This window comes from Pogona vitticeps, chromosome 2 (assembly GCF_051106095.1).
Source record: "Pogona vitticeps strain Pit_001003342236 chromosome 2, PviZW2.1, whole genome shotgun sequence".
Taxonomy (NCBI): domain Eukaryota; kingdom Metazoa; phylum Chordata; class Lepidosauria; order Squamata; family Agamidae; genus Pogona; species Pogona vitticeps.
In genome coordinates this window covers 136,094,154-136,121,615 of record NC_135784.1, presented here as the reverse complement: position 1 = coordinate 136,121,615, position 27,462 = coordinate 136,094,154, and the positions used below count along the sequence as shown (strand labels likewise).

Sequence of the window (27,462 nt, the reverse complement as noted above, 5' to 3'; positions counted from 1 at the left end):
GGATTACTGTAACGCGCTCTATGTGGGGCTGCCTTGGAAGGCAGTTCAGAAACTTCTGCTGGTGCAAAACTGCAGCCAGACTGCTGACTGGGGCCAGCTATAGGGAGCCTATAATGCATCTGTTACAAGAACTGCACTGGCTACCGGTCTGTTTCTGGACCCAATTCAAACTGACTGTCATTACCTATAAAGCCCTATACACAGGGCTTGAAAAATTTTAGAATGTCTCACCAGTCAGCATGACCGGACTATAGCCTTGCAATTTATATTTAAATTTAAACTAGGCATTTTCTACATAACAATGCATACAAACCCAAAATGAATATACCCTCAGACTTGGGTTGCTTTATTACATGTGTGCCTGTGGGGTCATGAAGCTTGTATTTTGAATGCCTTTCTTTTCAGTGTCTCCAGCAAAAATAAAACTGAACACAGAAACACCCAGCCTCTTAAGGAGCCAGGTCATTAGGTTGAAATTGGGAGCAGGGAATCCACATATTCTCCAGCATGGGACTACTCTACATTCTCCTGCAGAGCTATATATGTGCTGTGTGAACTCTCTTCTAAGAAGAGGGCTGTTTTTCCTTTTGCAATGGGAAGCGGGAGGGGAGGACTGCAGGATCAGAGAGAGAGAAAGAGATGGACTGAGGGTAAGGAGGGGGGGAAGGAGCTGTGGCTCCTCAAGCAGCATTTTTTTCACTCGTCACAGATGAGTGGACAAGTGGATTTTTCAAGCCCTGCCTACACAGCTTGTGTCCAGGCTACCTGAAAGACCGTATCTCCCTATATGCGCCTTCTCAGCAATTAAGATCAGCAGAGGAGACCCTCCTCTCGGTCCCATTGCAAGCACAAGCACAGCTGGTGGGGACACGGGAGAGGCCCTTCTCTGTGGCAGCTCCTAGGCTATGGAACGCTCTCCCTTGGGGGAGATCAGGATGGCCCCTTCCCTTTTATCCTTTCAAAAACAAGCTAAAAGCCCATCTCTTCAGGCAGGTTTTTAACAATAACTGAATCCCTGAACCCCATTTTAGCAGAAATGTTAATATTTTTTATGTTTTCATGTTTTAATTTTTAAATTGTATTAAATCATATATTGTTTAATTTGTCTTTTAATATTTAACATTGTTTTTTTTTAATTGTGTGAATTTTAATGTTGTGAGACGCTTTGGGTCCCTTGTTGGGAGAAATACGGCATATGAATAAAACTAATAATAATAAATTGTACCTAAATGTACCTAATAGTGGTGATAATTTCTTGCAACATAAGCGTTTGGAAACATAGACAAAAGGCTTGCAATATAGTAAAGGCAGTGGAATATAGGAGGGCCTGGCATGCTCTGGTCCATGGAGTCACGAAGAGTCAGACACGACTGAATGAAGAAATGAATTAGTCTTTAAAGTGTCACAGAACTCTGCTGCAGGCAAAGTGATACAGCTGTGAATTTGGACAGTGCTATGTTGATAATGAAGGGACGTGGTGGCACTGCGGGCTAAACTGCAGAAGCCTGTGCTGCAGGGTTAGAAGACCAGCAGTCATAAGATCGAATCCACGTGATGGAGTGAGCGCCTCTCACTTGTCCCAGCTCCCGCCAACCTAGCAGTTCGAAAGCATGCAAATGCAAGTAGATCAATAGGGGCCACCTGGGTGGGAAGGCGTTCTGTGTCTAAGTCGCACTGGCCATGTGACCACGGAAAATTGTCTTTGGACAAAACGCTGGCTCTATGGCTTGGAAACGGGGATGAGCACCACCCCCTAGAGTCAAACACGACTGGACAAAAATTGTCAAGGGGAACCTTTACCTTATGTTGATAAATATTCTTGGCAGGTGTAGGACCTCAGAGTAGGTGATCAGCAGCATGTGTATGGCTGCGAGTTAAATCTTGCAGTCTGGCATAATGCATATGTTGTTTCAGGGAAGCTTGGGTTTATGAACGTAGACTTCCAGTCCTAATTTTTTGAAAAGAAATGTTTAAAAATCATGTGTGTGTGTGTGTGTGGGGGGGTTACAGGCTTTGTCAAAGTTTTGGTTAAGGAATTCAGCTGAATGGATCTCTGATCTGGAGGTCACTCCCTATTCCAATCTACTAGGACAGCTGCCCTCTCGTATAACTGTTGTTCTTGTCAAAATTTTCTCTGATTAAAATTCTGTGAACATTTACCTTGGAGTAAACTCCACTGGCCACAACAAAACTTAACTCTGAGCAAATGACTATGAATTTTGGGAGGAAAGAGATGTATGATTAAATTAGCAATGAAACCTTTGCATCATTTAACTATTTTTAAAAGTCATCCAATCTGAATTACTGCTGTTGGTGATGGTGTTTGTTTTATCTATAGGCTGCTTTCCCCCGATTATGTTAAGCAGTGTAATATAGTTTTAAAAGCCACATATTTCTTGAAATAATGTTTCAGGTATGTTCATTATATCTTATACAGAGTTTCGTTAAATGTTAAGTGAATCTATGACTATTGAAACTACATTTTCTCACTGCGGGCTAACACATGGTCAGTTGGTGGTATAAACTGAGTAAAAAAAGTTGTATAAACTGAGTAAATATATATTTATAATATTATAAATACTTATACCAATTACAGAGGGCAGGCACCAATGCGGAAGACCCATTATGATGAAGAAGACCGGCTTTGTTTTCCTCGAGGACAGCATTGTGTGTCCAATATGCCTTGAGGTATTCAGAGAGCCTGTCACCACAGCCTGTGGACACAACTTCTGCATGGATTGTTTGCAGGATTACTGGGACCATCAAGTCCTGATTGGGGAATGCCCTTACTGCCCTCAGTGTCGTGAGCCTTTCAGTTCAAGGCCTCAGCTCCGCAAAAACATAAGTTTGGGAGAAATTGCCATGACATTTACACATGAGGAGTCCCAGAGGCCAAGGAAGCTTGCAGGTTCAAGCGATGTCCCATGTGACTTTTGCTCCCCTAGGAAGTTCAAAGCAATCAAGTCTTGTCTGCAGTGTATGGCTGCCTTGTGTGACAACCACATCCGGTCCCACTTTGAAGACAATACCTTCAAGAACCATCAGCTGGTAGAGCCTCTTGTTGACCTGAAGGCCAGCATCTGCTTGAAACATCGCAGGCTGCTGGAACTGTTCTGCAAAATGGAAGGCAAATACATTTGCCAAATGTGTGTCCGGGAGGAGCACAAGAACCATGACATAGTCTCTCTAAAAGAGGACCGAGCAAAGAAAGAAGTGAGTATGGTGCTGTCTCTTTTTATCTTGCTGTAACATATAATTGTGCAACCCAGCATGTATAATATGCTTATATAAGAATGACTGGGATGTGTTATTTACATAATTTCCAGTGTAAACTGACCCAGTCATCTCCAACTGGATTTCAGCCATGCCTTCCAATGGCAGAGCTCTCTTTTCTACTCTTAAGAACGCAAGAGCCTGGCTAGATCTGTCCGGAAGCCTACCTGGGCTCGTGGTCTGCTTCTGCAGGGGACAACCAGATGCCTATCAGAAATACACAAGCAGGACAGGAACAAAATCACACAACCTTTGTTTTCCTGCAAAACAGATATACAAAGACATATGGCCACTAATACTATAACCGTCATGGCCAAATAGCTATATCTAACTATATCGTCTCTTAATTTGTCTGCAGTCATCTCTTCATGTTAACAGACATCACAGCATCTTCTAGCAGAGGAAACACTTCTTTCTCTTTCTTTCCTGTTCTTCCCACTGGCAAACTCCACCCTCAGCTCATTGCTCTTTTGGTCGACCAGTGCACTCCCAGGCAGGAATTCACTCTGCAGTCCGTGAACTGTACTTCCTGTGTTCCTCAGGGTATCTCAATTGAAATCAGCCGCCTTCACATGTGTTGCATATCCAGACATTTCCCAGCCTGTCCTTTTTCTCTCTTTTTAACCTTAAAAATCATAAAATATTTTTTCACATACTGTAGATATTTCAGACAAGAAAACGGGGGGGGGGGGTTTGATGATAGGTGGGAGAAATGCTAGGAATAAAGATGTCCCCCTTTTTGTCTTCTCTCCCAAACCTCCCAATATCATGAAGCATTGCAGTGTACACCACCCAGATTAACTATTGGCTAATATATACCGTATTTTTCTGTATATAATACACCCCCACGTATAAGACAGCCTTCCCACCTTTTCTAACCCAGAATTTCTTTCTTTGCAAGAAAGTGGAGGGAGAAGGCAGGGATCAAAGTGCTGTGGTTCCTGCTTACCCCCGTCCACTTTCTTAGCAAGAAAGTGGAAGGGGAAAGCAGTTTCCTCACAATAAAGTGCTTTCTTGTGAGGAAAGTCTTTCTCCCTCCACTTTCTTCGTAAAAAAGTGGAGGGGGAAAGCAGCAATCGCTTTGATGAGTCACTTTGATGATTCCTGCTTTCCCCCTCCACTTTATTGGGAAGAAAGTGGAGGGGGAGAGCAGGGATCAAACTGCTTTGATCCCTCCCTCCTCCTTCTGTGTATAAGACGACCCTAAATTTTTAATCTAAATATTTTGGAGAAAAATATTGTCTTATAGTGTACATGGGAAAATATGGTAAATTGAGTACATAAGTAAATAATATTTCTGAGAAAGAGCTTGTCTGCCATGTTGCACATTTTTGTTTGTTTTTTAGTTCAACAACATTTGAAGGTTGCCAGGTTTCCCATTGTTGCTGTGGCATTCACCAAACTGGGTACAATTCAAAGACACATTTGATCTCTAAGTAATCACAAGAGTATGTAGAGGGTGTCTTTAAAAGAGATGGGTAAAATAATAGTTTCCCAGTTGATGCTTCCATGTCCTAATTGATTCTTTTCCAGATGGAGGTCAGACAAACACACGCTAATGTGGGAAACCAGATCTTCATGTTGGTAGCAGACAGTAGGAAGCACAGAGGAAGAGTGAACTACCTTGTGGTGAGAATAGTTTCTAAGATACACTCAGTGAAGTGGCACACAGCTAAACAAAGTGACACAAAGTCTGTGAGGACCACCACCCCCAAATTTATATGTGAGTGGGGCCAACACATCCCTAAGGAACATGTGCTTTCCCCTCACATCTAGTTCTGCCACTTGCTAGAACCGAGGCTAATAGGAAGCAGAAAGAAACTTTTCCTTGTGAGGTGTTGCAGAAGAGCTTTCCGAATAACTCTCAATTGGCTATGCAGGATTAATTGCAGGCACTTCTTAAGCTACAGTGCACCACTTCAACTTATGGAAAAACAAATTGACAGAGGAAACATGTTACCCAGGAACAACACAGAACGAGACAGAAGCAAACAATGGTGGTGATGGGGAAATGACAGAATACCATTGTTTATCATGCATAACTCCTAGTTGAGAGTACTTATATGTATCAACAAGCAATAGCCCATACTGGACACAAATATTTCCCTCTCCCAGGCTTTAGGTGGCAGGCTGTGCTTGCTTACGGATGGCCTGCCAACTTAAAACAACTGCTGACAAAAGATAGACACACAGCATGCATGTAGAGACAGGAACAGGATCTTGCTGCAAATCCAGACACTATGCCTTCACTTGTACTCTGGCGACACCATCCCTGATCCCAGCCATGCCATCCAGAACATCTCCTTCATTTCCTAATAGGATGCATCCAACACTCTCCCAGCCTTGCCCTTTGGCATTCCATAGGACAGAGAGGGCAATCTCTCCATAAAACAATAATACACACAATCCTGATGCCAGAAATAGCAGCACAAAAACTAGGGTGAGAACATTGCACCTTCTCGGGATATTCTGTCACTGAACTCCATGCAGCTATTATAAAGAGGGGGCACGGAAAGAAGGAGAGGGAGATTTGGAAGGGAGACAGCTAAAGTAGGCCATATACATAAATGTCAATGGACATCTAGAGGCATAAATAGATGCCAAGGCCTTTGGCACAATCTTTCTGTCTGTCTGCCTGCCTATCTAAGAAGCTGCTTTCTCTACAGTCTTGAATGCAGCAAAATGTTGTTTTTTTATGGGGAAACAATGTTGTATCCTAAACAGATTCTGGGGAAATTATTATTATTATTATTTTGGGATTGCAGTTCCCAGAAGCCTCCAGCTAGCATCATCATCAACCATCCTGGCTGTGGGATTTTATTGTCCAAAAAAGTATTGTTTCCAAGAGCTGGCATTACTTATGTACATATAGCTGCTTTCATTAGTAGCCGAGTCTGGTCATTCTGAAGAAGGCTGAAAATCCATGCATTTGATCAAAGTAAGATTGAGCATTAATTCCCTGGCAAACTGACTGCTTCCAAGCTGCATGTTTCTGCAGAGGTACAAAATGAAGACAGACAATAGATGAAAATATGATGTGTTTGGTGGTGTTCCCTTTTCCCTTTCAGAAAGTGGCGAAGACTGCCAGAGACGAAGTGAACCGGGCCTTTGGGGATGTTTTAAAAGAGATCAAACGACTACAGACTAAAGTGATGGACTTTATAGACCAAGAAGAAAGATCAGCCTTGGTCAGAATGGGAAATTCCATTCAGCACAGGCAAGAGAAACTGGTGGCTCTCAGAAAGCAGAATCTCTGGCTGGCAACACTTATTGATGACCCCAGTGACCACCAGTTCTTGCAGGTATCTTATATTCTCTCCCACTCTGTGGTCCAAGGACAGTTTGAGGACCACTGCTGCATCTAGTGGTGGAGTCTAGCAGCCCAAGCACATTGTTGTAGAAATGGACCATATGAGGCATGATACAAGTGTCTCAAGTTAGAAGGAGATAAAACATTATCCTCCCAGAGACAGAGTTCTCCGAAGCTGCCATGCTCTGTAATCACACTTGCAAAGACATGCCCATGTTTACCTCCCACTGACCAATCAGAAAGAAAGAAAGAAAGAAACCAAACCAAGTTGTGATGTACAGAGAGGAAACCTTCTGTTTGGATAAATCAATTTATTTTATCCCTTAAGAGATCTACACTTCTGATTATGTGCTAACTGTATTATTTAATTTGACACCATGCTTTGTGGTACCTAGACAAAAAACAAAATAGAGAAATTTTGTCCCACTTCCCCCATGTCCTTCATTGAATGCATATCTTGACAGAAACTGTTCATCTGCAGACAAATTGGGTAGTGCTCAGCACATCTCTGATTTGGTCCCTGGAAATGATGTCCGGTCAAAATGGTTGGGCAGTACTCGCCCAATCTATTGTATTTTATTTTATTTTTATTTGTTATTTGTTATTTTATTTTATTTGCACTACAGCTTCCACAATCTGTCACTGCTGACTGCTGACCAGGCTCCATGAGGGACTATAGGGCAAAACCATCAGTAAGATTACAATTGGCTATCCGTGCACTCAAAGGATCAGGTAGCAAGGAGTTGAGACTAAAGCTCTTGCCTGCCGGAGATGTGCTTATTTCAAGAGGAAATTAAGCTTGGATAGATAGATCAATGTCTTGGTGAGTTAGGCAGAGAGACAGAGGCTGTGAGTCTCATTCTCCACTGTGCCTCCCAGGAGAAAAGCCATGGTGTTTTAGCCTGGGGCAAGCTGAGAAGTCAGAGGGTGCCTCCAGAAAAAGGGAATGATAAACCATTTCTGAGTTGTCTCTGCCTAGAAATCTGTGGGAAGGGTTGCCATAATTCAGAATCAAGTTGACACCATGTAATTATAATGTTATATAAATAAGTGTTTGGTGCTCCTAAAAGGCAACTTATCTGCTTTCTGGGTTCACTGTTGCAGCCTCATTCCATTTATATAAAATGACTATAAATCATGAAACTTAGTACATACAACAAATAGGATTGCCAGTCTCCGGGCCCTGGTTGGAGGGCTGCTGTACTTCTCCGGTTGTCCAGGTGAGGGCAAACAGAACTGGAGAAGGAAAAGATCCGGTTTTTATATGTGAAGTGGCATTGAAAGCCCAGGTGCCTCTCTCTGCTCATTCCCAGCTGGCACCAGGACTCACACTGACTCAGCATAAAATGTGTGTGTGTGTGTGTGTGTGTGCGCGCGCGCGAGCGTATGTGTTGTACAGTATTTGTTCAATATTGGTGTAGCAAAATCCAAGGGTGAGAAGAAGGGACCACACGAGTAGTGCATTAACTTAGGCTTGTTGTGCCGTTTGGAACAAGGCAACAAATGGAGCACCAGCATTACAACTCCCAAGACTTCCTCTGTGTGTGTGTGTGTGTGTGTGTGTGTGTGTGTGTGTGTGTGTGTGTGTGTGTGTGTGTGTGTGTGTGTGTGTTTTTAACCCACTTTGGTGAATTCTAATCTCTTTTATAAAACCTGTTTGTTCCTCCAGGACTTCCCAAAGACAAAATCAATGTCTGGCTGCACAGAAGCTTTGATGGGTCTGAAATGTGAGGAACCCACCAGTTTTGTAGGGCTTAAACAGACCTTGACGGACTTGAAATCCCAAATGTCCATGATTGGGCTCTGCTTTATCAACAAAGTCCTTCAGAAAGGTGAGTGAGGAGAGTGATCAGATATAATACTACCAATATTAGGATGTAATACAAGTGGACACACCCTCCAAACAGGACAGTAACAAACCTGTAGGGCTACAGTGCAGGGAGACACTTTGCGTGGGTAGTCTCATTCCATAGCCCGCAAAGTCTTTGCCAGGGCAAAAAGGATCCTTAGGGAGACTTCAGAACCTGAAATGTGGGCCTTTACATCAATTTAAATTCATTTCTTCCGGCACCCCAACCCGGTTTGGAGCTCCCAGGAGAAGATGCTGCCTTCCCATCTGCGCCAAGTTGTTCTCGTGTCCTTGTTCCCGACCAGTGACCCTTGACTTTATGACGTTTCCCTGACTGAAAGGGAATGTGGGAAAGTCCCTTGCTGGAGCCAGCCAAGAAAGCTTCAAAGGGAAAGGAGAGCAAGGGACTGGGCAAAGTTCATCACCCATCTGTCACCGAAGGTGGAATCAGGACCAGGGGTCCTTATCATGTTGCAGGTGTTAGCTTGCTGGCTTAAGGCCAGGAGGTTTATGTTATCAGCAAGAAGGTTTTGTGCCTGGCCAGGCCTAAGGCTGTCACGGTCCCCTCCTTTCTGTGTTGAATTGCTATCTGGTCTTAGTGCCTCTCCTCCCAAGCCCAGCCGCCAGTGATAGTAGCAGAGAGGAGTCCAGAAGTGGCTGCACTCACTCCTTGGTTAAAAAGTGAGGAAAGTTCAAGTCAATCAGGATTCAAAATCAGGATCGTTCGTGTCACAGACGGAGGGCAAGATTTTGGTCTGCCCTCTTTACCTAGCAGCACCAAGCTTTGACCCTTTTCAGGGTGCATTACAAACACCTGAAGCATCTTCCATTTTCCAGGGATCACAATGGTGCCTTATGAAGTGATACCACCTCCCATGGACCGGAAGGCTCTCCTGAAGTGTAGGTGCCGTTATATTTCTCTCTTCCTTGCCATCCTCAAGAGAGTCTTAAACCTGAACGCAGGCCGTGTTGGTGTCTTGTTAGAGTGACGCTTGTATGCACCAGGGCAAGAGTGTGATCAAAATGACGGTCCCCAGTTAATCAGCTCCTACCTGAGTCTGATAGAATTCAGATATAAAACGTATCAGGAATGATCTCATGCTTAGAGACCTCAAATCCCATTATGTCTCACCACTGGCTGTGTTGAATGTGGCTGAAGGGGAGTTGGGGTCCAGTGACACCTGATGGGCCCCATGTTCCCCCTTCCTGAACTTTGGAAAACTCTGGCACACGTTCCTTCATAGCCCTGGAGGTCTTTGGCTGAGTTTATTGCCATTTCTTATTGCAATTCACTTCACAAGATGGCTGTTAGTTAGTGTCCAGGGGCAAAAAACAAAACAGGCAATTTTCCACTTAGGCTTTGGGAAGAGGGACAAATGCCACCAAGATGGAATAAATAATATACAATTAGTACCCAGTAGATGAAAATGAATTACAAAGTTATTACTTAGAAAGATAAATGTGTGATCTGGATTGAATTATTAGTGGAGTGTCCTGCCTTTTGCTGATCAAGAGTAGTGGTTAGAGAGCCCAGCTAGGTCATGGATGCCCCTTTACATTCCAGCTCAGCTAGGTAGCGAAGCTCACTTGGATGATAGATCAGATCTCTCAGCCTAACCTACCTTTTATATGGTGGTTGTGAGACTATAATAATGGGTGGGAAAGACTTGTAAGCCACTTTGGCCTCTTTGAAAGAAAGATGAGATATAAAATTGGCCTTCTAGATTCATTGAATTTATGGTTTTGGAACAGCTTCATTTTTGAGTCTGCTTTATTTTCTTGGAAAGGTCTCTTATAACACCCCTCCCCTTTTTCCACTTCTCTTAAACAGATTATTGCATCCTGAATTTTGATGCTAGCACTGCCAACGAGGAGCTCTTCCTGTTTAAAGAGACCCATTCTGTGCTAAACATGGGGATCTTGTTGGAGAACTGTTTGAAACCCAGCCAAGGGTTCAACCACTGGCCGCAGCTTCTGTGCACCCGCAGCCTATGCGAGGGCTGCCATTACTGGGAGGCTGATATCTCCAATGCTTGGCTCTGCTTAGGAGTCACTTACAACTACAGGCATCAGACCGAGAAGGCATGTATGTTGTATCTGATTGGTAGGAATAGCAGTTCCTGGTGCTTGGAGTGGGACTCGGTGAAGTTCTCTGTCTGGCACAACAATATCCAGACCGTAGTGCAAGGCAACTATTACAAGACCATCGGTGTCTTGCTGGACTACGCGGCTGGTTCCCTGACGTTCTATGGCATCGCCAATACCGTGAACCTCATCTATCGTTTCCTAACGACGTTCACTGAGCCACTCTACCCAGCTGCCATGGTAAGCAGTGGAGCTTCCATTACTTTGAAACAACATCCAGAGTAGGCGGTCAGTCCCATCCCAACCGCTCCTTAGAGGTCAAGGAGCATTTTGCTGCTGCTGATAAAATTAACTTTTCTTTTGTGGCCGAAAAGGCATGGCTCCTTCTTCGTTTTTTTAAAAAGTCACATGGATGCAGACTTACATACCTCACTGATGAGCCATCTGTTTGGCTATGGGAAATCTTGACTTTCCATACAGTCTGCTACCTTATGGGCTTCTCCTCCTTTCCCTTTCCTTCCTGGGCTTTTACAGCAGCCTCCTCTGAGTATCAGGTGTCCTTTTCCTGTCTTAAAGACCATTTACACTACAAATGCCCATCACTTTACTTAGCCTACATTCCCCCCAAATAATCCTGGGGGTTCTAGTCTGAGGAATGGCATAGAGACCCCCACCACCAAATCCATCACAATGCTCTTGAAATCACAGTTTCCAAACATCTTCAGGAAGAAGACATTCTTAAGGTGGGCCAATTGAGTTATATTGAGTCGAAATTGCTACTGAGACACAGTAGTCCTATTATATATTTTGCCCAAGGGGCAGTGAAGGACTCCATGCACCCTGCCTTTCCTTTCTCTCTCTCTCTCTCTCTCTCTTTTTTTTTTTTTTTAAGAAGAACATAAAATCTCCCAGCTGACTGGTTTTAAATTAGATGTGAGGCTAGGAACCATGAGGTAGAGGTGCCTGTTTTATGTTATTCTTTATTTATTCTCTAGTCTGGCTAAAAAAGCAACCTCTGATGCAAATCTACCACGGGCTGTCCAGCTCAGTAACTTTCTTCTTTCCCCAGAACTATGGAGAACTACAGAAAGGAGGGTCAATGTCTCTGTGTGATCTGTCAGTCATTCTTATGGTACAACTGCAGGACTTGCCACTGGGTACCAGGCAGGGGCAAAATGAGCCTCCTCCTAAATGCATTAAGTGGTATTATCAACCCAAAGGATGCCATCCATAGCCCTGGAGGTGGGGAACCTTAAACCAGGAATGGGAAGCATTCAGCCCTCCAGATGCTGATGAACTGCTTGCTCTCATTGGATTTCTCCAGTGGCCAAACTGGCTAAGGCTTATAGGAAATAAGAATTCCACATCTAGAGGGGCCGTAGTTCTCTTTGCCTTGCCCTAAACATATTATTCACAGCCCAGTGGTGCCTGGTGTTATACAACTGGATATAACTAACTCTGGGCAAAGTATCATTTGACCAAGTCCCAAGTTCAGATCCATGCCTATATCTGCAGTATGCCATACAATTTTACAGAGGTCCTGATCCTGCCTCAGCAACCTACTCAGTCTCCTCTTACAAGCTCTTGTACTCAGTTTCTTAGCACAATGTGAATTTCATGGGGAGAATATCTAGTTTCTTTTCTCTGAAATTCTCAACCCATTAGCAAGGTCGGCATTTGCCACCTGCATTTGTGAATACACTCAAGGGCTCCTTTTGAAACGAGACAGCTGCCATCTGTAAATACTGCTGTCTCCTTAACTCGGGGTTGTGAAGTGTCTGGTCCTGTCAGGTTGTGCTGGACTGTAACTCCCAACCATCCCTACCTAACACATTTAATGGTGAGAGGCGATTGGGAGTTGCAATCTGGCAGCTTGGGGAGATCCATATGTTTCCTCATCTCTACTTTAATTAGTATTAATTATGTAGTGAGTTTATGCTAGTCCATGGTTTTTGTTTTTATACGTTCATTTTCTTAAAACTGCTGTATATTTTTTTGTTGTTTCCTGGAAGTTGCCCAGAGTAGTGGCTTGTCCACTAAATGGGAGGGGTATATGTTTAAACAAATAAAATAAAATAAAATAATTAAATAACCCATTACGAAAAAGCATGCTTTCAAGGGCAATCATGCAGTTCTCCCTGTGCCTCACCAACCAGCTGCCCTTCATGTGAGTGGTTGTGTGTTCAATTGCACAACCTATATGATTGGTTGTGCAACAGCAGGATGAACACTTGCATGATTTCCCTTTCACAGTCACGTAAACAAATAGGATTATGGCCACATCTCTAAACACTGATTGAGAGTATGTGCCTTGAAGCATTCTGAGCTGTTTACACACCCAGGATATTTACAGAAGATAATACCAGTTATTACACGCAAAACATTCCTTGCCTTGGTCCATGTCTGAGAAAGTACGGTTGTATTATTGTTCCTTCTTTCCCATGTTTGCCTGACACTGGACAGCTGATCCCCACAGTCACTTCTCTATAGTACAACCTGCCAATGTCCCTAGTAGGCTTTTCTAGTGGATTGTGATGTATTGGAACACCAGGCTTCTGAATGATCCCAAGAAACCTAACACACCCTGATATTGTTTCTGCCCCTACATCTGAACTTTTTTTAAATAGCATGGAACTGGGTTACAAGCCCAGAAATATTATTCTGAAAGAGACAGACTTTTCAATTGAACCACAAACTCTTGTCCAGATAGTCCCTTGATTTGAGTAGCTGGAATACTCTCCAAGTCATTACAGTCTCCTGAGTTCTGACAGGCTCATTGACATTAACTTTTAAGGCCCTTTTGTCAGATCCTGATATGGATAACTGAGTCCTGCAAAGATTTATAGACCTCCAGGGCAAAGAGCAGATTCTACGATTCATCATAACTGACACTATCTCTGTAAGGGTTTGATCCCAGAAAGAAACCAGGCAATCACAAGTTTTTGTAGACTCATCTGGGTATCTCATTATGAGACTTTCTTTTGATGTAATAATTCCAGGCAATTCCAGAACTCGTTAATTCTATACAAATTCTATTTATTTACAACATGTCTTAGTTCCATAATTTAAAATAACAAATCCCAAAAATATCAAAGGCAGTCTTACAGTTGAAGGGGAAATGTAGGCTCATATCCTTAAATCCAAAAGTCATACAGTTATACAAAGACTATAGGCTTAAAATACTTTTAAAAATCCATAAAAACTAAACGGAAGCTTTGGACAAATATTTAAGTCAGAAAATACTGTACATTTCAGTTGTAAACTTATAGCTATACAAAGTCGAGACAAAAACTTTAGTCATATATGAATCAAAAGAAAAAAATGAAAATATAGGAGCTTATACAGTCAAAAATATTAAGAGCATAAGTATGTTAAAATATAAAAAATAATGTTTTCAGTTACATTCTGAAATGCAGGAGAATTTTTGTCAAGAGTATAAACTCTTTTAAGAGTAAAAATTAACAAGGGCTTATAGCCTAATAAGACAGAGAATACATTGCTATAATATTTCAAAGTTCATAAGGAAAAAATTCCTGTTCTGTACTGGAAACCATTATGAGGCCTGTTGACTTCCAGGCTTTTTCTTTCTTACTTGGAAATTGTGGTTTTAGACCTGATTGCGTCCTTATTTCAACATAGTTAGTGAAAAGGTTTGAACATCTTGTTATATGGCCCTGTATTATAATCATTGGGTCCATTCCAGGAGGGTGGGAGCCACACACACGTGAGTATCTAGCTATATGCGCGCACGTACACACATACAAATGTATTCAGTATTACAATTATTCTATTTAAATTATACCTTAAGAACATCTACAATTCTGGCGAGCTCATTGGCTGTTCCACACAGAGGAACCACAGTTATAAACAAGGGAAAGGGCTTGTGTAGATATGCAAGATGTAAAGGACCATCTACGCAGGACATCAAGGTCCTTGCCCAGAACACAATACCGTCCATCGACTCCCATATAAAGACTGATTGAAGGACACTTCTGGACAACATCAGGAATTTATGCTCCCTTCAAAATGAAACCTAAAACAAACTGAGACTTACCTTCCACAGGTCACTATTTGCCTAAATTTACCTCAGCCCCATCTACTTCTTGACCCCATGTCTGGTCCCCAGTACCTGAGAGAGGATCAAACAGCCAGCCAGCAAGCCATAGGGATTCACCCTCTACTGGTGATGAGGATATATCTCCACCAGGTTCACCGTCACTTCTGGTGACACCACCTGACTTTGATGTCAAGGATGGAAATCTTTGTTAAGAAATTTATTTTCTTTCATGCTTATGCATAGTGTAAGTCGTATCATTTTGTATGGGCTTCCCATATTAGGAACTTATAGGTATCAACCCTGTCCTTTTTACTAACATAAGGAAAGGAATGTGTAGGATGTGTCCTTAAAAGAAATAAGGAAAAGAAGAACAGGTTGACATGGGAAGATTATAGATGAGACAGCAAAGGGCGAGAAGCATAAACATAATGAAGAAGGCAGAAGTCAACTAGGGTAAAAGTCATCTAGGGTAAAAGTTATAATAAGTTAACTATACTGTACTAGATAAGGTCAGTGATATGTTAATAGGATATATAAACGCTAGAGCACATCTGTAAACTCTTGAGATGCATTGTTCCAGTATTAACCCATGCGTACATCTTTATGCTGCAGAAAAAATAATTAAATAAGTCCTGTTGTAGTGGGTGTTTCCTTTTTCTCCGACAATATGGTAACTGGAATTAGCCTATAAGGTGTTTGAATTGTTAATTTTTGCAACATCTACCTTTACCACCTGAAGGTATTCGGTATTTTTCTGAGCTTAGCTGAGGAAGTGGATTTCATCCAGGTATAAACTGCTGGACAGCTCACTGCTTTAGGACTCCGGAAGCCAGAGGCTGGGAGTTCGATTCCCCAGCGTGCCTCCTTGAGAAAGGCTGGCCTCGATGCTCCACAGGGTCCCTTCCAGCTCTGCAGTGCTCAGATCCTTATGATGATTATGAAATAAAAACGCCCCGGGACACCCCGATCACCTCCTGATTGGCTAACGATCGGGTTTCGGGAAGGCTGGAAGGGCGCCTCCCTCCCCACCAAGGACCCAAAAGGAGGCACCTCTTGACTCGCCGCTCGACCTCCGCCCGCTCCTCCCCGCCGGGCTTCTTTCTTTCGCAGGAAAGAGGGAAGGAGGGCGGGAGGGAGGGAGCGACCGACCGACCGCCGTCTCCTCCTCCTCCTCCTCCTCCTCCTCCTACGTCCGGCAGCCGCTTGGAGGGGGCCCTCCTGCCAAGAAGCGAGAGAGACGAAGAAGGAAGGCGCTGCGGGACGAGGACGCCTGAGGTGGGGTGGAGGAGAGGGAGAGCGAGAGCGAGAGCCCGCCTTCCCCTATCAGCCACAGGTAAGGAGGATCGTCTGGGGAACAGGATCGGGATCATCGAGAGAAGGTCGGGAAAGGGGTGAGGGTGGGATCTTACCCCAAGACTCGGAGTCCTCCGCTTTCGAGGTAAGAGGAAAGAGGATCCTTCAGTAGCTCCAAGCACTAGGGAACTCCCCCCCCCTCTCTTTCTCTCTCTTTGTGTGTGTGTGTGTGACTGTGACTGCTCCGTGTAGGTAGCAATGAGATAGCAACTTGGGCTCTTCCAGGGATTGAACTGAAGCTCTGATCATCTCTCATGGCTAAGGATGATGAAAGATGCTGTTGAAGAACAGCAGTTCTTTTTCTGTGCGGCTGAGGGCACGAGGGCATTGCAGAAACGACATTCCTCTGAACCACTAGTGCCGGTCGGTCTCTCTCAACCCACCGCCTGCAACCCCGTCATCTGTCAAGAAGGCTATTTGAATGTGCTTGTGTTACCCTGACCGATCCTCCCTCGAGACATTTATTTATTTGATTTTTACCCCACTCCTCTAGACCATGTCTACTCCGGGCGGCTTACAAAATAAAACAGAACAGTATAAAAATATATAAAATCATAAAATTACAATTACAATTTCAATTTAAAACAATTAATTTAAAGAGAGGATTACCAAGATGGAATAGCAAAGAAAAGAAAAAAGGAGAAAGACTTAATTGACTGGAGGGAAGGCCTGCTTGAATAACCAAGGCTTTCCTCCTTTTTGGTGATATATAAATAGCCCCCCTACCCATGCCTTCCACCATTAGTTTCTCTGGCTAGGCAAGGCTTTGAACCCAAGCCTCCTGACTCTCTAGGCACCATGCAGCGTTTGAGTGGGGCCGAGCTCTTCATCAGGCTGGGCTTTGCAGAAGGGGGGGGGGGGGCACGGGTTTGCAGAGGGAGGAAAATAAAAACTCCAAGTCATCTTGGCCAAAAGTTGAGGTGAGGCTATGATGGAATATTGAATTTGGGGAATTAAATCTTTGTGTATAGTAAAAGCTTTGAGTGGTAAACATATCTAATCAGCCCTCTCTGTTTTTTTTAAATAAAATTATCTTGAGGTCATAAGAGGGCAGGCAAACCACACACAAGCCAGCTGCTAACAAACACTTTTCTAGGGGGACTTATTTTGTGGGCGTATAACCTGGATGTATGAATCCTAGGAGGTTGGGTAGAGGGGAGTCAATAGAAGCTTCTCTGTGACTTTGTTTTTTTTAGGTTCCCGAAGGGGGGAGTGGACTTACCTGGGGGCCCTCCTTGTGGGTGAATAACTCGGATATCTGAAACCCAAGCCACACCAATTTTGCACGGTTTGTAGAAGAGAGTCAGGGAAGCTTCCCTGTGAATGTGGTGACTCTAGGTGCTTGGGAGGCAATTTTATAGGGTTTTAAAGTCAAAAACAAATTGATGAATTGGTTTGTCAATTTGTCAGGAAAAAAACGTAAGTTTGTAATTCGTGATTCACTGACCTTGATGAACCACAAATCAAAACGAATCATAATTTTTCTGATTTGTGCCCATCTCTACTTGTGAAATCCTCAGGTTTAAGAATGTGAGGTCTTACAAATCTTGTTGCAATTTCCGTCAGCTTTAGCAAATGTGACCAATGCTGATGGGAGCTGCAATCCAACAGATTTGGAGGCTCCATTAAAAGTGACAGAATGAGAATGATATTGGAGTTAAACTGTGTATGTATGTAATAATGCACAAACAGATTCTGTGCTGCTGCGGTGAGACATGGAGGTCAGAAGTCATAGTAGGCCATTCGTGACCAAATGAGGACGCTGCTTATGTTCCCCATACTGACCATGCTACAGGGTTAACAGGGCATAAGCTGTTTCTCCTCTCCAGCATAGCAGGCTGCAGGATTCCCAGGGGTTTTGAACCCCTGCATTTTCAGGGACAAGACACATTCCCCGTGCCTTGGTGTAGGTTTGTGGAACCCAGCTCAAGAAACAGCCTTACTGAAGGCATTTTCTCACATGACACAACAAGCATGTTATGACGAGGAGGCAAGGGGACCGTCTGCTCTGTGCGAATACATCTGAATGCGCTTTAGGGAGGGGAGAAACAAAGAGAAAAGTTGACTTTCTAGCCAAAATATTACCATAGAATGATAGGAAATCCATTTTTTGAGCAGAAATATAAACGGAATCCATGTGTATTTGTAATGTGGATCCATGTTTTTAAAAGCAAAGCAAAGCAGAGTGTGCTGCTTATATACCACCCCATAGTGCTTCAAATACTCTCTGGGCGGTTTACAATTTAATTATGCAGGCTACACATTGCCGCCCCAGCGAGCTGGGTATTCATTGTACCAACCTCGGAAGGATAGAAGGCTGAGTCAACCTTGAGCCGCTACCTGGGATTGAACCCGATTGTGAGCAGTTTTGGCTGCAGGACAGCAGTTTAACCACTACACCACGAGGCTCATGTTAAGTTATAATGGCCCCACGAAGCAAGTGATCTGTGAATTTTACAGTTCCATCTGTGTGCACAGGTGAAACATATGATTCTATGGTGATTTCAGAAGGATCCTGAGTTGAAATCCTATGGATCCATGAAGATCCATACCATGGATACGTGTCATTGTATCATGCTGTTCTCCCAAAACAAGGAATCTATGCATTTGGTGAGCATATATGAAAACTGTGATTTGGCAGTTATTTAGTAAGGGTGACATTTAAAAAACACATGGATCCATTAGAAAACATTCCCTGTAATTTGCACTAAGGCTTGAATATCTGCAAGCCTTTGTCACTGAATTCCAGGTGAAATAGAGCTCTGGTAAGTACCGTTTATTGGTCACTTGTTGCCTTTGCACTGCATTAAATGGACATGCCTCTACTAACTCCTTTCTTAGTTTCAAGAGCTGCTTTGTTATGTTGCAAATGCCAAGGAGCAGGTGCTGGCCAATCTAGCTAACTTTGCTTATGACCCAAAGAACTATGAGCATTTCCGGCAGCTCAAAATTTTGGACCTCTATCTAGACATGCTCAAAAGGACAATGAGATCCTTGTGGAATTTGCACTGGGTAAAGATTGCATTTAAAGTTATTTTTAACATGAATTAAGAATGAATTTCAAACATTGTTGGGACACAGGGAACTGTAGATCCTTACGTAAGTAATCACAAGATTGTAGTCTGAGAACTAACTTGCATCAGCTGTGGACTCACAAAATGGCCTCCTTTAAGCCTCCCCTTTGCCTTTGATCCCCCACTTAATATAGCATGTGTATACAGTGTTAGTCATGTGTAAGGACTACTGAGATAATTTGTGTGAAACATATTCAGCACAATAGCACCATATGTAATGTTATAATTGAAATCTACCTACTTGACCAAAGCAAAATAATATCTTTATAACTGGGGGAAAATTACTTATCTATTAAGCTAAAATAATATTCTAGGAGTGGAACAGGTATTAGTCTTTTTGAAAAAATCAGAAACTGAAATAAGCACATTGATCTGCACATTGTGGAAAAAACTGATTGCTTTATCATTGTTGTATTATTTGGTGACACTGGCCCAAACCTTATTGTGAAATACCACATAGGTAAGATGACTTGACAAACAGCTTTTCCAATATTTGCCTGTTTGTCATGTGACTGAGTGTGTGACGAAGCTGCAACGATCATGCACACCACTTATGCAATTTCTCGTTTATAGTATGTTATTGTAACAGGATTCTGGCCACTATGAATAATCCAGCATCTGAAATAGTTTAGCAAATGACTAATTTTATTTCTGAAAGCTTCAGTCAACATGATTGGCCTCTGTGCCCTTCCAAGGTGCTATAATATGCCGAACATCCCACATCTTGGAAAGAGCTACTCGAGAGGCTGAAGGAACAGATAGGAAACTGCAGGGCCAATGAAAGCAAAGATGACATATTTTTCAAAAGAAGATCAGAAGGTATCAGAAATATAAAGAAAGATGGCACAACCCAAGAATACAACCGGGGGCAGTGATATAAAGTGAGTGTTAAGGCTGCTGCTTGATTGCTTTTGATGGGGGGGAGATTTCTCAAGATAAAAACAAGGGTGATTGTTGTAAAGCTAGCTTCTTGTATAAACAAAAGTCTAGCCACTGAATGTTGCATTTTAAAACAGTATTCAAGGAGACAGTTCCACAGTAATATAATAATAATCTAAACAGAAGTGGATTAAGGCACTTTGTTACTGCTTTCCGTTTAAACCATGTGCTTATTCCAGCATGCCACTGTCGGGACTCTTTAGCATGAGAGCTTTTCTTGTATGAGGGATTGTTTTCATAGCCAGCATTAATATTAACCGTTTGATCCTCTGGATGTTTACTGTGAATCCAGTGGGAATGAATTCCTATTAAGTACTTTTAGGACCGGAGATTAAGAGGAAGCAACAGTGTTTTTAAGTAGATATAAAACTCCGATGAATTTAGCAGCCACATCTTTGCATTTGCGTGCTGACGATCTGAGCACATAGAGGAAAGAATTAAAGAATCAAGATGTCTTAAAATTACTTGAGGTGTAAAGATGGCACTGTTAATGAGACAATGAGAAACGCTGGTAGTAGCTTTACTGTCTCATTCTCCCGTTCTCATTTTAGGTGGCCTTTGCAATCTCTGTCTGGATAAAATCAACAAAGACTACATCTTGGAGGCAGACAGGGTCACTGCTGTAGTCAACTGCCTCTCCAGTTCCAATGAGGAGACTGTGCTGTCTGCAGTTACTACCCTGATGTACTTGATCACACCCCCCCCCAGTCTCGGCAGCAGATCACAACTCTTCCTGTGGTCGAGTGCATGCAGAGGTTCTCCCTGTTAGCCAACAGGAGGCTACGGAATCTGGCAACTGTCTTCCTTGAGGATTATTGCACCCCTCTGCGGGTGGAGGAGGCCAGGAACCGGACCGGGCACACTGCCGTAGGGATCCCGTTGCCCAAGGAGTAGTGCCTCAAAACAGGCAGACTTTCCTGGCAAATACAGGAGTAGTGCCTCAAAGCAGGCAGACTTTCCTGGCAAATACAGTCCCAGTCCTTCCTGTTGACAAAGCCAGTTATAAGGTGAGGTCGTGCTAGAAATGGTGCTTTGAAGAGTGACTTCAGGAGAATTTGGAACTGACAAATTCACTATCATGTCATTTTAAGCAGTCTGATGTCCTCTTGAAATCCATTCATTCTAATGTCATGTAGAAGTACAGTATAAACACTTGCAAGCTAATTAGCAGCTATTATATTGGAGCAGAAGGGAAGTCGGGGGGGGAATTAAATGTTGCGCTTTAACTGAAGCTGGGTTTTCATTAACCAGCAGAGTGAAAAGGAGGTGGTAAATCTTTGTACTCCAAAGAAACATAAATTGAAGAAACGAGATGTCTTTTCTGGGTTGGTTGACTGAGTCTGTTCTTGATCCTTTCCCGCAGGTGCTTATGATCGGCTGGTGTCCCATGTCACTTCCGAGTTGAAGCACACGCCTTTTTCTTTAGGCCTCACTTTGGAGCGTTTGCTGTCCAGTATTGCCCGCCAGTCATCAGCCCAAGACTCCAGTCTTCTTTGAGAAGGCTGCAGCTCTAGATGCCTGTTATGGCAGCAAGAGAACAAGATGTGCTCCCACCTCGGGTTAGGTTCTACCCCTAGGAAGAAGCAGAACGGAAAGCCACAAGATCAAACATTTTGTCACCCGAATATGGATAGGAAAACCACACCTCATGTTGTCATACCTTTAACAGCATCCTTGTCATCAAAGAGGAGATCAGCCAATATAACGGTCTTGTCCCTGGTCAAAATTAGTCTCTCCACAAATTTGGGACCCAAATGCTTTTCAACCCAGAGGTACTGTTGGGTGAAAAGAAAGGAATATTAGAAGGAAAGAGTCATCTTCAAGAAACTCATCTCCACTAGAGAATATCGATGGAATATAGGAATTAGAAAGGAGGGTCAGCGCAACTCCACAGCTGATGGAACTCTGAAATATATTCCAAAGATGTTCACAAGGCATTTACTCACACTGCAAACCATTTCGGCTGCAACTCTTTATACAGTGACTTGGGAGGAAGTCCTCGTGAACATAATGAATAAGAACGCAGGGAACTGCAGCGCTGATCTATCTCTTAGAGCAGGTCTGGGTGGCAGATCCTTTCAGAATCTGGAGAGCTCTAGCTCATGCACAGAGGAACACACATTCCTTCACCTTCATTACTAACCTTCATAGGATTGTGACACACCTGCGGCTCCGTCCTTTGTTGCCTTGGCTTCTGGACTCTTTTCCCCCTCTATGTTTTCTCGTGGCAGCTATTCGCTATTTTATTACTTTTCTGTTAAGTTTCTTTGACAGGTGGATTGAAAATCTTCATAAGAGTTGTGAACTTAAAAGAAAAAGTGCTTACTGTACTTGGCTATTTGTGTCAGCTAGCCACTAACTTAGGAGACCACTTCCTTCACACATCTGACACAATGGACTATGGTTCACAGGCACTTATGCTATACATGCTTTGCCGCAGACATTACAAGGCCGAGACATGTGGAATTAGGCTTACATCTCTTTGATGTACTGGAAAGAGTGGCTTAATATTTTTCAAGGATAGTGCTTCTTAAGGTTTAAAATGAGACAGTAGTGTCTTTTAGCTGAGGAAGCCTGTGCCATGTTGAATGAACTATTTATTTGTACATTTAAGTGTGTGTCAGGGTATATGTCATACTTTATAAGACGCAAATATACTTGATCCCTTTCCAACAAAACACTCATAGGCTATTTCGCTGATTTACACCAAGTGTTATTCAAAGGCTCACTGAGTGCTGCTATCAGTCAAAGGGATTGGTTTTACATAACACACTAAACAGACCTTGGGATCCAGATGTTTCTCTGCATTAACCACCTAAGAGCTCAGCTTCTTGGGTCATAGGTCAGCTGAGCTGCAGCATCCGAACAGCCAAGCCAGTAGCATGGCAGCAGAGTCAGCACAATTCCACTATGGTATCACACCAGCCCAGCCCTTGGCAGCAGGAGAAGCGAGAAGAAGAAGCGAAAGTGAGCATGTTTCTTTTAGTATTGTTTACATTCCAGTGTATCAGTGGATGCTTTGCAGCTGGAGAAAGGAAGGTGAAAAGGAAAATGGGTGGAAATAAACAGTGGCTTACCTTCTCTTGTATGCAGTATTCGTATTTCAGTAGAGGACTTGTGCAAATAAATACCTCAGTGCTGAAAAGACATGGCATTGTTAGTCACTATGGAATTGGGAGGGGGAGGGGCAACATCTGGACCAATACCAAAATGTTTTTTATTTCAAATGTTCATTACTTTGGTATTTGGATCATCTCTTGCATGGCTTCAATAGCTCCTGGAACAGGATCCAAGCCCAGAAAAAAGCCGGGTGACTCGTACACGCTGGCAACCTTCACCTACAAATTACATAGAATTATATTTCTTAATGCAATACCCTGGACAGCATTTATACATACCTTAAGATTCAGCTAACTTTGGAGAAATAAGAGGAGGGTTCCTACCCACCAGGACTGAACAACCATTTTGATTTTCAAAAGCAAACCCCATACATACAACCAAGTATAACTAATGGCAAATCTACCTTTTACATTAGGAAATCCCCACCATTTTACTTATACATACAGGATTTAGTGCTTCCTCAGGATTTGCTAATGTAGTTATAACTGCTTATGCTTGTTTGTTTTTTCCATTTAAAATCTAATTTTCTATTTTTTTTACCATGCTTCTTAGTTTGAAAATCCCCACTGAAAAGTGTATTAGATTACCAGTATCTTGATCAAATGATTTAGGAATGGACCCAGTAGAATTCTTTTTTGTGCTGGTCATGGGACAACTACGGTAGCAAGTTAGCTATTTTTAACATACATGTAGATGCTGATGAGTTTTGTTACACAAGTGAATTTTGTATTGTAATTCAGACTGTAGAGTTAATACATGGCATTCTTTCTCTTGCTGCTACTGGCTTATACTGTACATTCCTCTATCATCTTTTTTTTTCATTTGCTTCTGCAGAACATAGAGGAGCTGTGACAGTAATGGCTATTCCAAGTTCCAAATACTGTACTTTTTTGAAACGGAAAATAAATTTATTTTATTAGTAGTTTTGAGGGATTTTCTTTCAGGATTTTTTTTCGAGGTTTTTAAAAGTCCAACAGGTCATGATTTTCCTCTTGCTGCCTGAGGTACTTGTGGATTTATGTATTTATTTTTGCCCTCTGCTGGCCAAAAACAGGAGAGGGGCTCAGCGCCCTCTGTTCCGCCGCTTCCTATTCTCGCTAAAAAAAATAACAACCTCCACGGAAAAGCGGCGATGGGGACAACCTGCCCGGGTTTTGGGCTCGGCGCGAACACGAGGGGCGAAGGAAGCGAAGTCCACATCGCCGCTTCCTGAAACAGGGCCGCCAGTCCCGTTGCAGGGGAGGGGGTGGTGGTGAAACGACTCAGTATAAAAAGTAATTTTTCGAAGCTGCCTCGGAAACTCCCGCGCCCTGGCAACCGAGCTCTCCCAGGAGTCCGCGGGCGCCTTCTGCCGCTCGCCCCGGGTCTGCTCCCGGCCGCGCCTCCGCGAAGTTCCCCCAGGCGCGGCTTCTCAAGGCACGGAGCCCGGGGGCCCCTTCCCGACGAGCGGCCCTCCGCCCTCCGGGGGCTCACCGCCAGGTCCTCCCTCAGGCAGCGGTACTGCTCGCGGGCGGAGAAACCCCGCCGCTGGGCCAGCTCGACGTGGGGCTCCGCCGGGTAGGACGCGCGGAAGCCCCGCCACAGCCCGCCTTCGAAGTCCGCCAGCACCCCGTCCATATCCACCAGGACCCGGAGCGGAAGGGCGCCTGAGTCCCCCGCCATCCGCCCCCACGGACAAGGAGGCCGAAACACCCCCGGGAGCCCGCGCGTGCGCGCACACACACACACACACACACACACACACACACACACACACACACACACACACACACACACACACACACACACACACACACACACACACACACACACACACACACACACACACACACACACACACACACACACACACACACACACACACACACACACACACACACACACACACACACGCCTGCCCTACACGCCGCGCTGCGCCTCAAGGGAGGGGAGGCGCCCGGGGGAAGGCGGTGGGCGGGCCGCTGAGGGCCGGGACGGGGGATCCGGGGAAGTCAGAGCAAAGGGCAGAGGAGGGCAAGGGCTCGCCGGGACAAGCGCCTGGTCGGGGAGGGACGAGGAAGAGAGGAAGGGAAGCGGAAGGGCGAAGGAAACCCAGCCCAAGAGGCCTTTCTTTCCCGCACGTGCTACTCGACATTAACGTGTTCCCTTGGAGCTAAGAAAGTGGCCCAGTCTCAGGGCCCTGGTTGGAGTCTCTGAGGGCTGCTGTACTTCTCCAGTTGTCCAGGTGAGGGCAAACAGAACTGGAGAAGGAAAAGATCCGGTTTTTATATGTGAAGTGGCATTGAAAGCCCAGGTGCCTCTCTCTGCTCATTCCCAGCTGGCGCCAGGACTCACACTGACTCAGCATAAAATGGGGTCTGTGCGCGCGCGCGTATGTGTGTTGTGTTTGTTCAATACTGGGGTAGGAAAAACCAAGGGTGAGAAGAAGAGTCTGTAGAAGGACCCCCACGAGTAGTGCATTAACTTAGGCTTGTTGTGCCGTTTGGAACAAGGCAACGAATGGAGCACCAGCATTACAACTCCCAAGCCTTCCTGTGGCACAAAGGCCTGGTGGCTGTGTTACATACAGCACTGATGTTACCTGTCTGTCATGGGTTTGGAGGGAAAGTTCCATCCTATGGGGAGTGGAAGGCGGGACATCAGGAGGAGGGGCTGTACTGTATAAATATGTGAAGCGTGTGTGGAGAGTTTATGAGATGCTGAGAGACACTGGGTTGTGACGAAGCAGCAGCTGGGAAGAAGAAGCTGTTGTGGGAGTCTGTGTGTCAGACAGGGTACTTCTGTGTGTCAGAGTACCAACCTGATAGGTTCAGGTGTCTGTTGGTTAGCCAGAACTGATAGGTTCAGGGTCTGTGCTTCAAGTTAAGGGTTCTGTGTGAACCAAACTGTATGCTTGTATGTGTGAGAATAAGCCACGTTACTTTATTTTATTCACCTAATCATTTGATTTTCCCTGTGTGTATGTAAATAAACCTTATTCTTTTTATTGTTTAAAAATCCATCCCTGGTCTGTGTGACTTCTTAAAGGGAATGGTTGGTGGCAGCTTAGTATAACTGTGTGACAGATCCCAGTAGGTCTGGGTCTGTCACATTGATTGGTGTCCAGCGTGTGGGATACGACTGGTCCAGTTGTCCAGTGGTCCAGCAAAGCCTTGGCAAGTGTGCCCAGAGCAAGGGGGGTCTAGTCAGGGACAGTCTGAGGCGCGTAGGTAATCTTCTAGGTGTACCTCACGGGGAGGTGCGCTAGTAGAAGAACGTGCCAACTGGGGAGACTTAGATTAAGGTGCTCTGAGGCAGCCTAGTTTTGGCGGGAAAAAGCTGAGGCAAAACTGCGTAGTAACAGTGAGCTAGCTTGCCAGCTGAGAGGCCCAGCAGAGGGGGGTAGGCTCTGACTCGATACTGTTGCAAGTTAGTGCTGAAGAACAGCAGCAATCTCTAGGGAGAGCTGGTTCTGAGGCAAAAAGGAAAAAAGTGGTCGTTTTATTTTGAGGCTTGACTTTTTAAAGCAGCCTGTTCTGAGGGGGGATTATGCCCTTGACTCGAAGCCAAGTAGCAGAAATGAGTGAAGTGAAAGACCCCCAGATTGACCAAGGTTCTGAGGATGAATTTGGCTCAGTGCAGGGTGACAGCACAGGAGAGCAGAACCCAGAACTTAGAAAATTGCTCATAGCCCAACAGCATGAACTGAGGATGAGGCAATTTGAAATGGAGGAAAGGGAAAGAGAAGAAAGGGAAAGAGAGAAACAGCGGCAATTTGAAATAGAGAGAATGGAGAGGGAAGAAAGAATGGAGAGAGAGAGAATGGCGTTTGAATTAAGAAAACTGGAACTGATGAACCAGAACAATAATAATAATAGGGATTCTGAGGGAGGCCAATTGTCTAAAGCTGACCTGAAGAAATTCCCTGTGTACCACAAGGGAGATTGTCCCGAGGTGTTCTTTTCCTTAGTGGAAAGAGCGTTTGTGGACTTCTCAGTGAGGGAAACTGAGAAGATGACCATCATGCGATCTTTAATCAGTGGTAGCCTGGCTGAGGTTTATGCCGAGATGCCTGAGGAACTGATGAAAGATTTTGCAGAGTTTAAAAAACTGGTGTTTGCAAGACATGGGATAAATGCAGAGCAGCTGAGACAAAGATTCAGGTCCCTCACCAAAAAACCAGAACAGACTTTTACCCAAGTGGGGGCCCAATTGGTGAGGCTGCTTGAGAAATGGCTATCGCAGGAGGGAACAGAGACCTATGAGCAGCTTAAAGACTTGATAGCGCTGGAACAGTTCTATTCAGTCCTGCATGGGGAATTGAAATTCCAGGTGAGGGAAAGGAAACCGAAATCTGTGGCAGCAGCCGCAGAGATCGCAGATTTTATTTCCCAAATAAGAAAGCCCTTGGGTGAGGGGAAAT

At 44.1% G+C, this 27,462-nt stretch overlaps 3 protein-coding genes and 1 pseudogene across 5 annotated transcripts in view; 3 read left to right on the top strand and 1 right to left on the bottom strand.

Moving 5' to 3' along the window:
• The first annotated feature begins 1,639 nt into the window (after positions 1 to 1,639).
• Positions 1,640 to 12,598, top strand: LOC110085801 (E3 ubiquitin/ISG15 ligase TRIM25). Of its 2 annotated transcripts, XM_020806278.3 has the most exons (6): positions 1,640 to 3,213; positions 4,807 to 4,902; positions 6,342 to 6,575; positions 8,253 to 8,415; positions 9,270 to 9,332; positions 10,264 to 12,598. In XM_020806278.3, exons 1-6 carry the CDS (start codon positions 2,626 to 2,628, stop codon positions 10,800 to 10,802), a joined length of 1,683 nt encoding a protein of 560 aa, XP_020661937.3. In that variant the 5' UTR covers positions 1,640 to 2,625; the 3' UTR covers positions 10,803 to 12,598. The 2 variants fall into 2 exon arrangements, with proteins under 2 accessions (XP_020661937.3, XP_072846670.2); XM_072990569.2 differs by lacking the exon at positions 4,807 to 4,902.
• Positions 12,599 to 15,781: 3,183 nt separating this feature from the next.
• Positions 15,782 to 27,462, top strand: part of LOC110085823 (armadillo repeat-containing protein 7-like) — a 65,392-nt gene continuing 53,711 nt past the window's right edge. The window contains exon 1 of the mRNA XM_078386060.1: positions 15,782 to 15,907. The gene's annotated coding sequence lies outside the window, so the exon portion shown is untranslated. The remainder of the gene's footprint in view (positions 15,908 to 27,462) is intronic.
• On the top strand, positions 17,643 to 21,421 carry LOC110085803 (armadillo repeat-containing protein 7-like; annotated as a pseudogene). The gene is made up of 3 exons (XR_013540955.1): positions 17,643 to 17,648; positions 18,769 to 18,939; positions 20,492 to 21,421. The product of XR_013540955.1 is annotated as an armadillo repeat-containing protein 7-like (transcript).
• On the bottom strand, positions 19,626 to 24,955 carry NT5C (5', 3'-nucleotidase, cytosolic). Its single transcript, XM_072990567.2, has 5 exons — positions 24,534 to 24,955; positions 23,178 to 23,278; positions 23,018 to 23,078; positions 21,601 to 21,715; positions 19,626 to 21,513 (listed from the first exon to the last, which is right to left on the bottom strand). Exons 1-5 carry the CDS (start codon positions 24,720 to 24,722, stop codon positions 21,308 to 21,310), a joined length of 672 nt encoding a protein of 223 aa, XP_072846668.2. The 5' UTR covers positions 24,723 to 24,955; the 3' UTR covers positions 19,626 to 21,307.

Excerpts from the sequence above, each read along its gene's own strand:
- NT5C (XM_072990567.2), bottom strand. The coding sequence starts at position 24,722 with ATGGCGGGGGACTCAGGCGCCCTTCCGCTCCGGGTCCTGGTGGATATG. Across the intron at positions 21,716-23,017 it reads AATACTGCATACAAGAGAAG|TACCTCTGGGTTGAAAAGCA; the intron begins GTAAGCCACTGT and ends TTCACCCAACAG. Across the intron at positions 21,514-21,600 it reads TGACAAGGATGCTGTTAAAG|GGGTAGAACCTAACCCGAGG; the intron begins GTATGACAACAT and ends GCTTCTTCCTAG.
- LOC110085801 (XM_020806278.3), top strand. The coding sequence starts at position 2,626 with ATGATGAAGAAGACCGGCTTTGTTTTCCTCGAGGACAGCATTGTGTGT. Across the intron at positions 4,903-6,341 it reads GAAGAGTGAACTACCTTGTG|AAAGTGGCGAAGACTGCCAG; the intron begins GTGAGAATAGTT and ends TTTCCCTTTCAG. Across the intron at positions 9,333-10,263 it reads CCGGAAGGCTCTCCTGAAGT|ATTATTGCATCCTGAATTTT; the intron begins GTAGGTGCCGTT and ends TCTCTTAAACAG.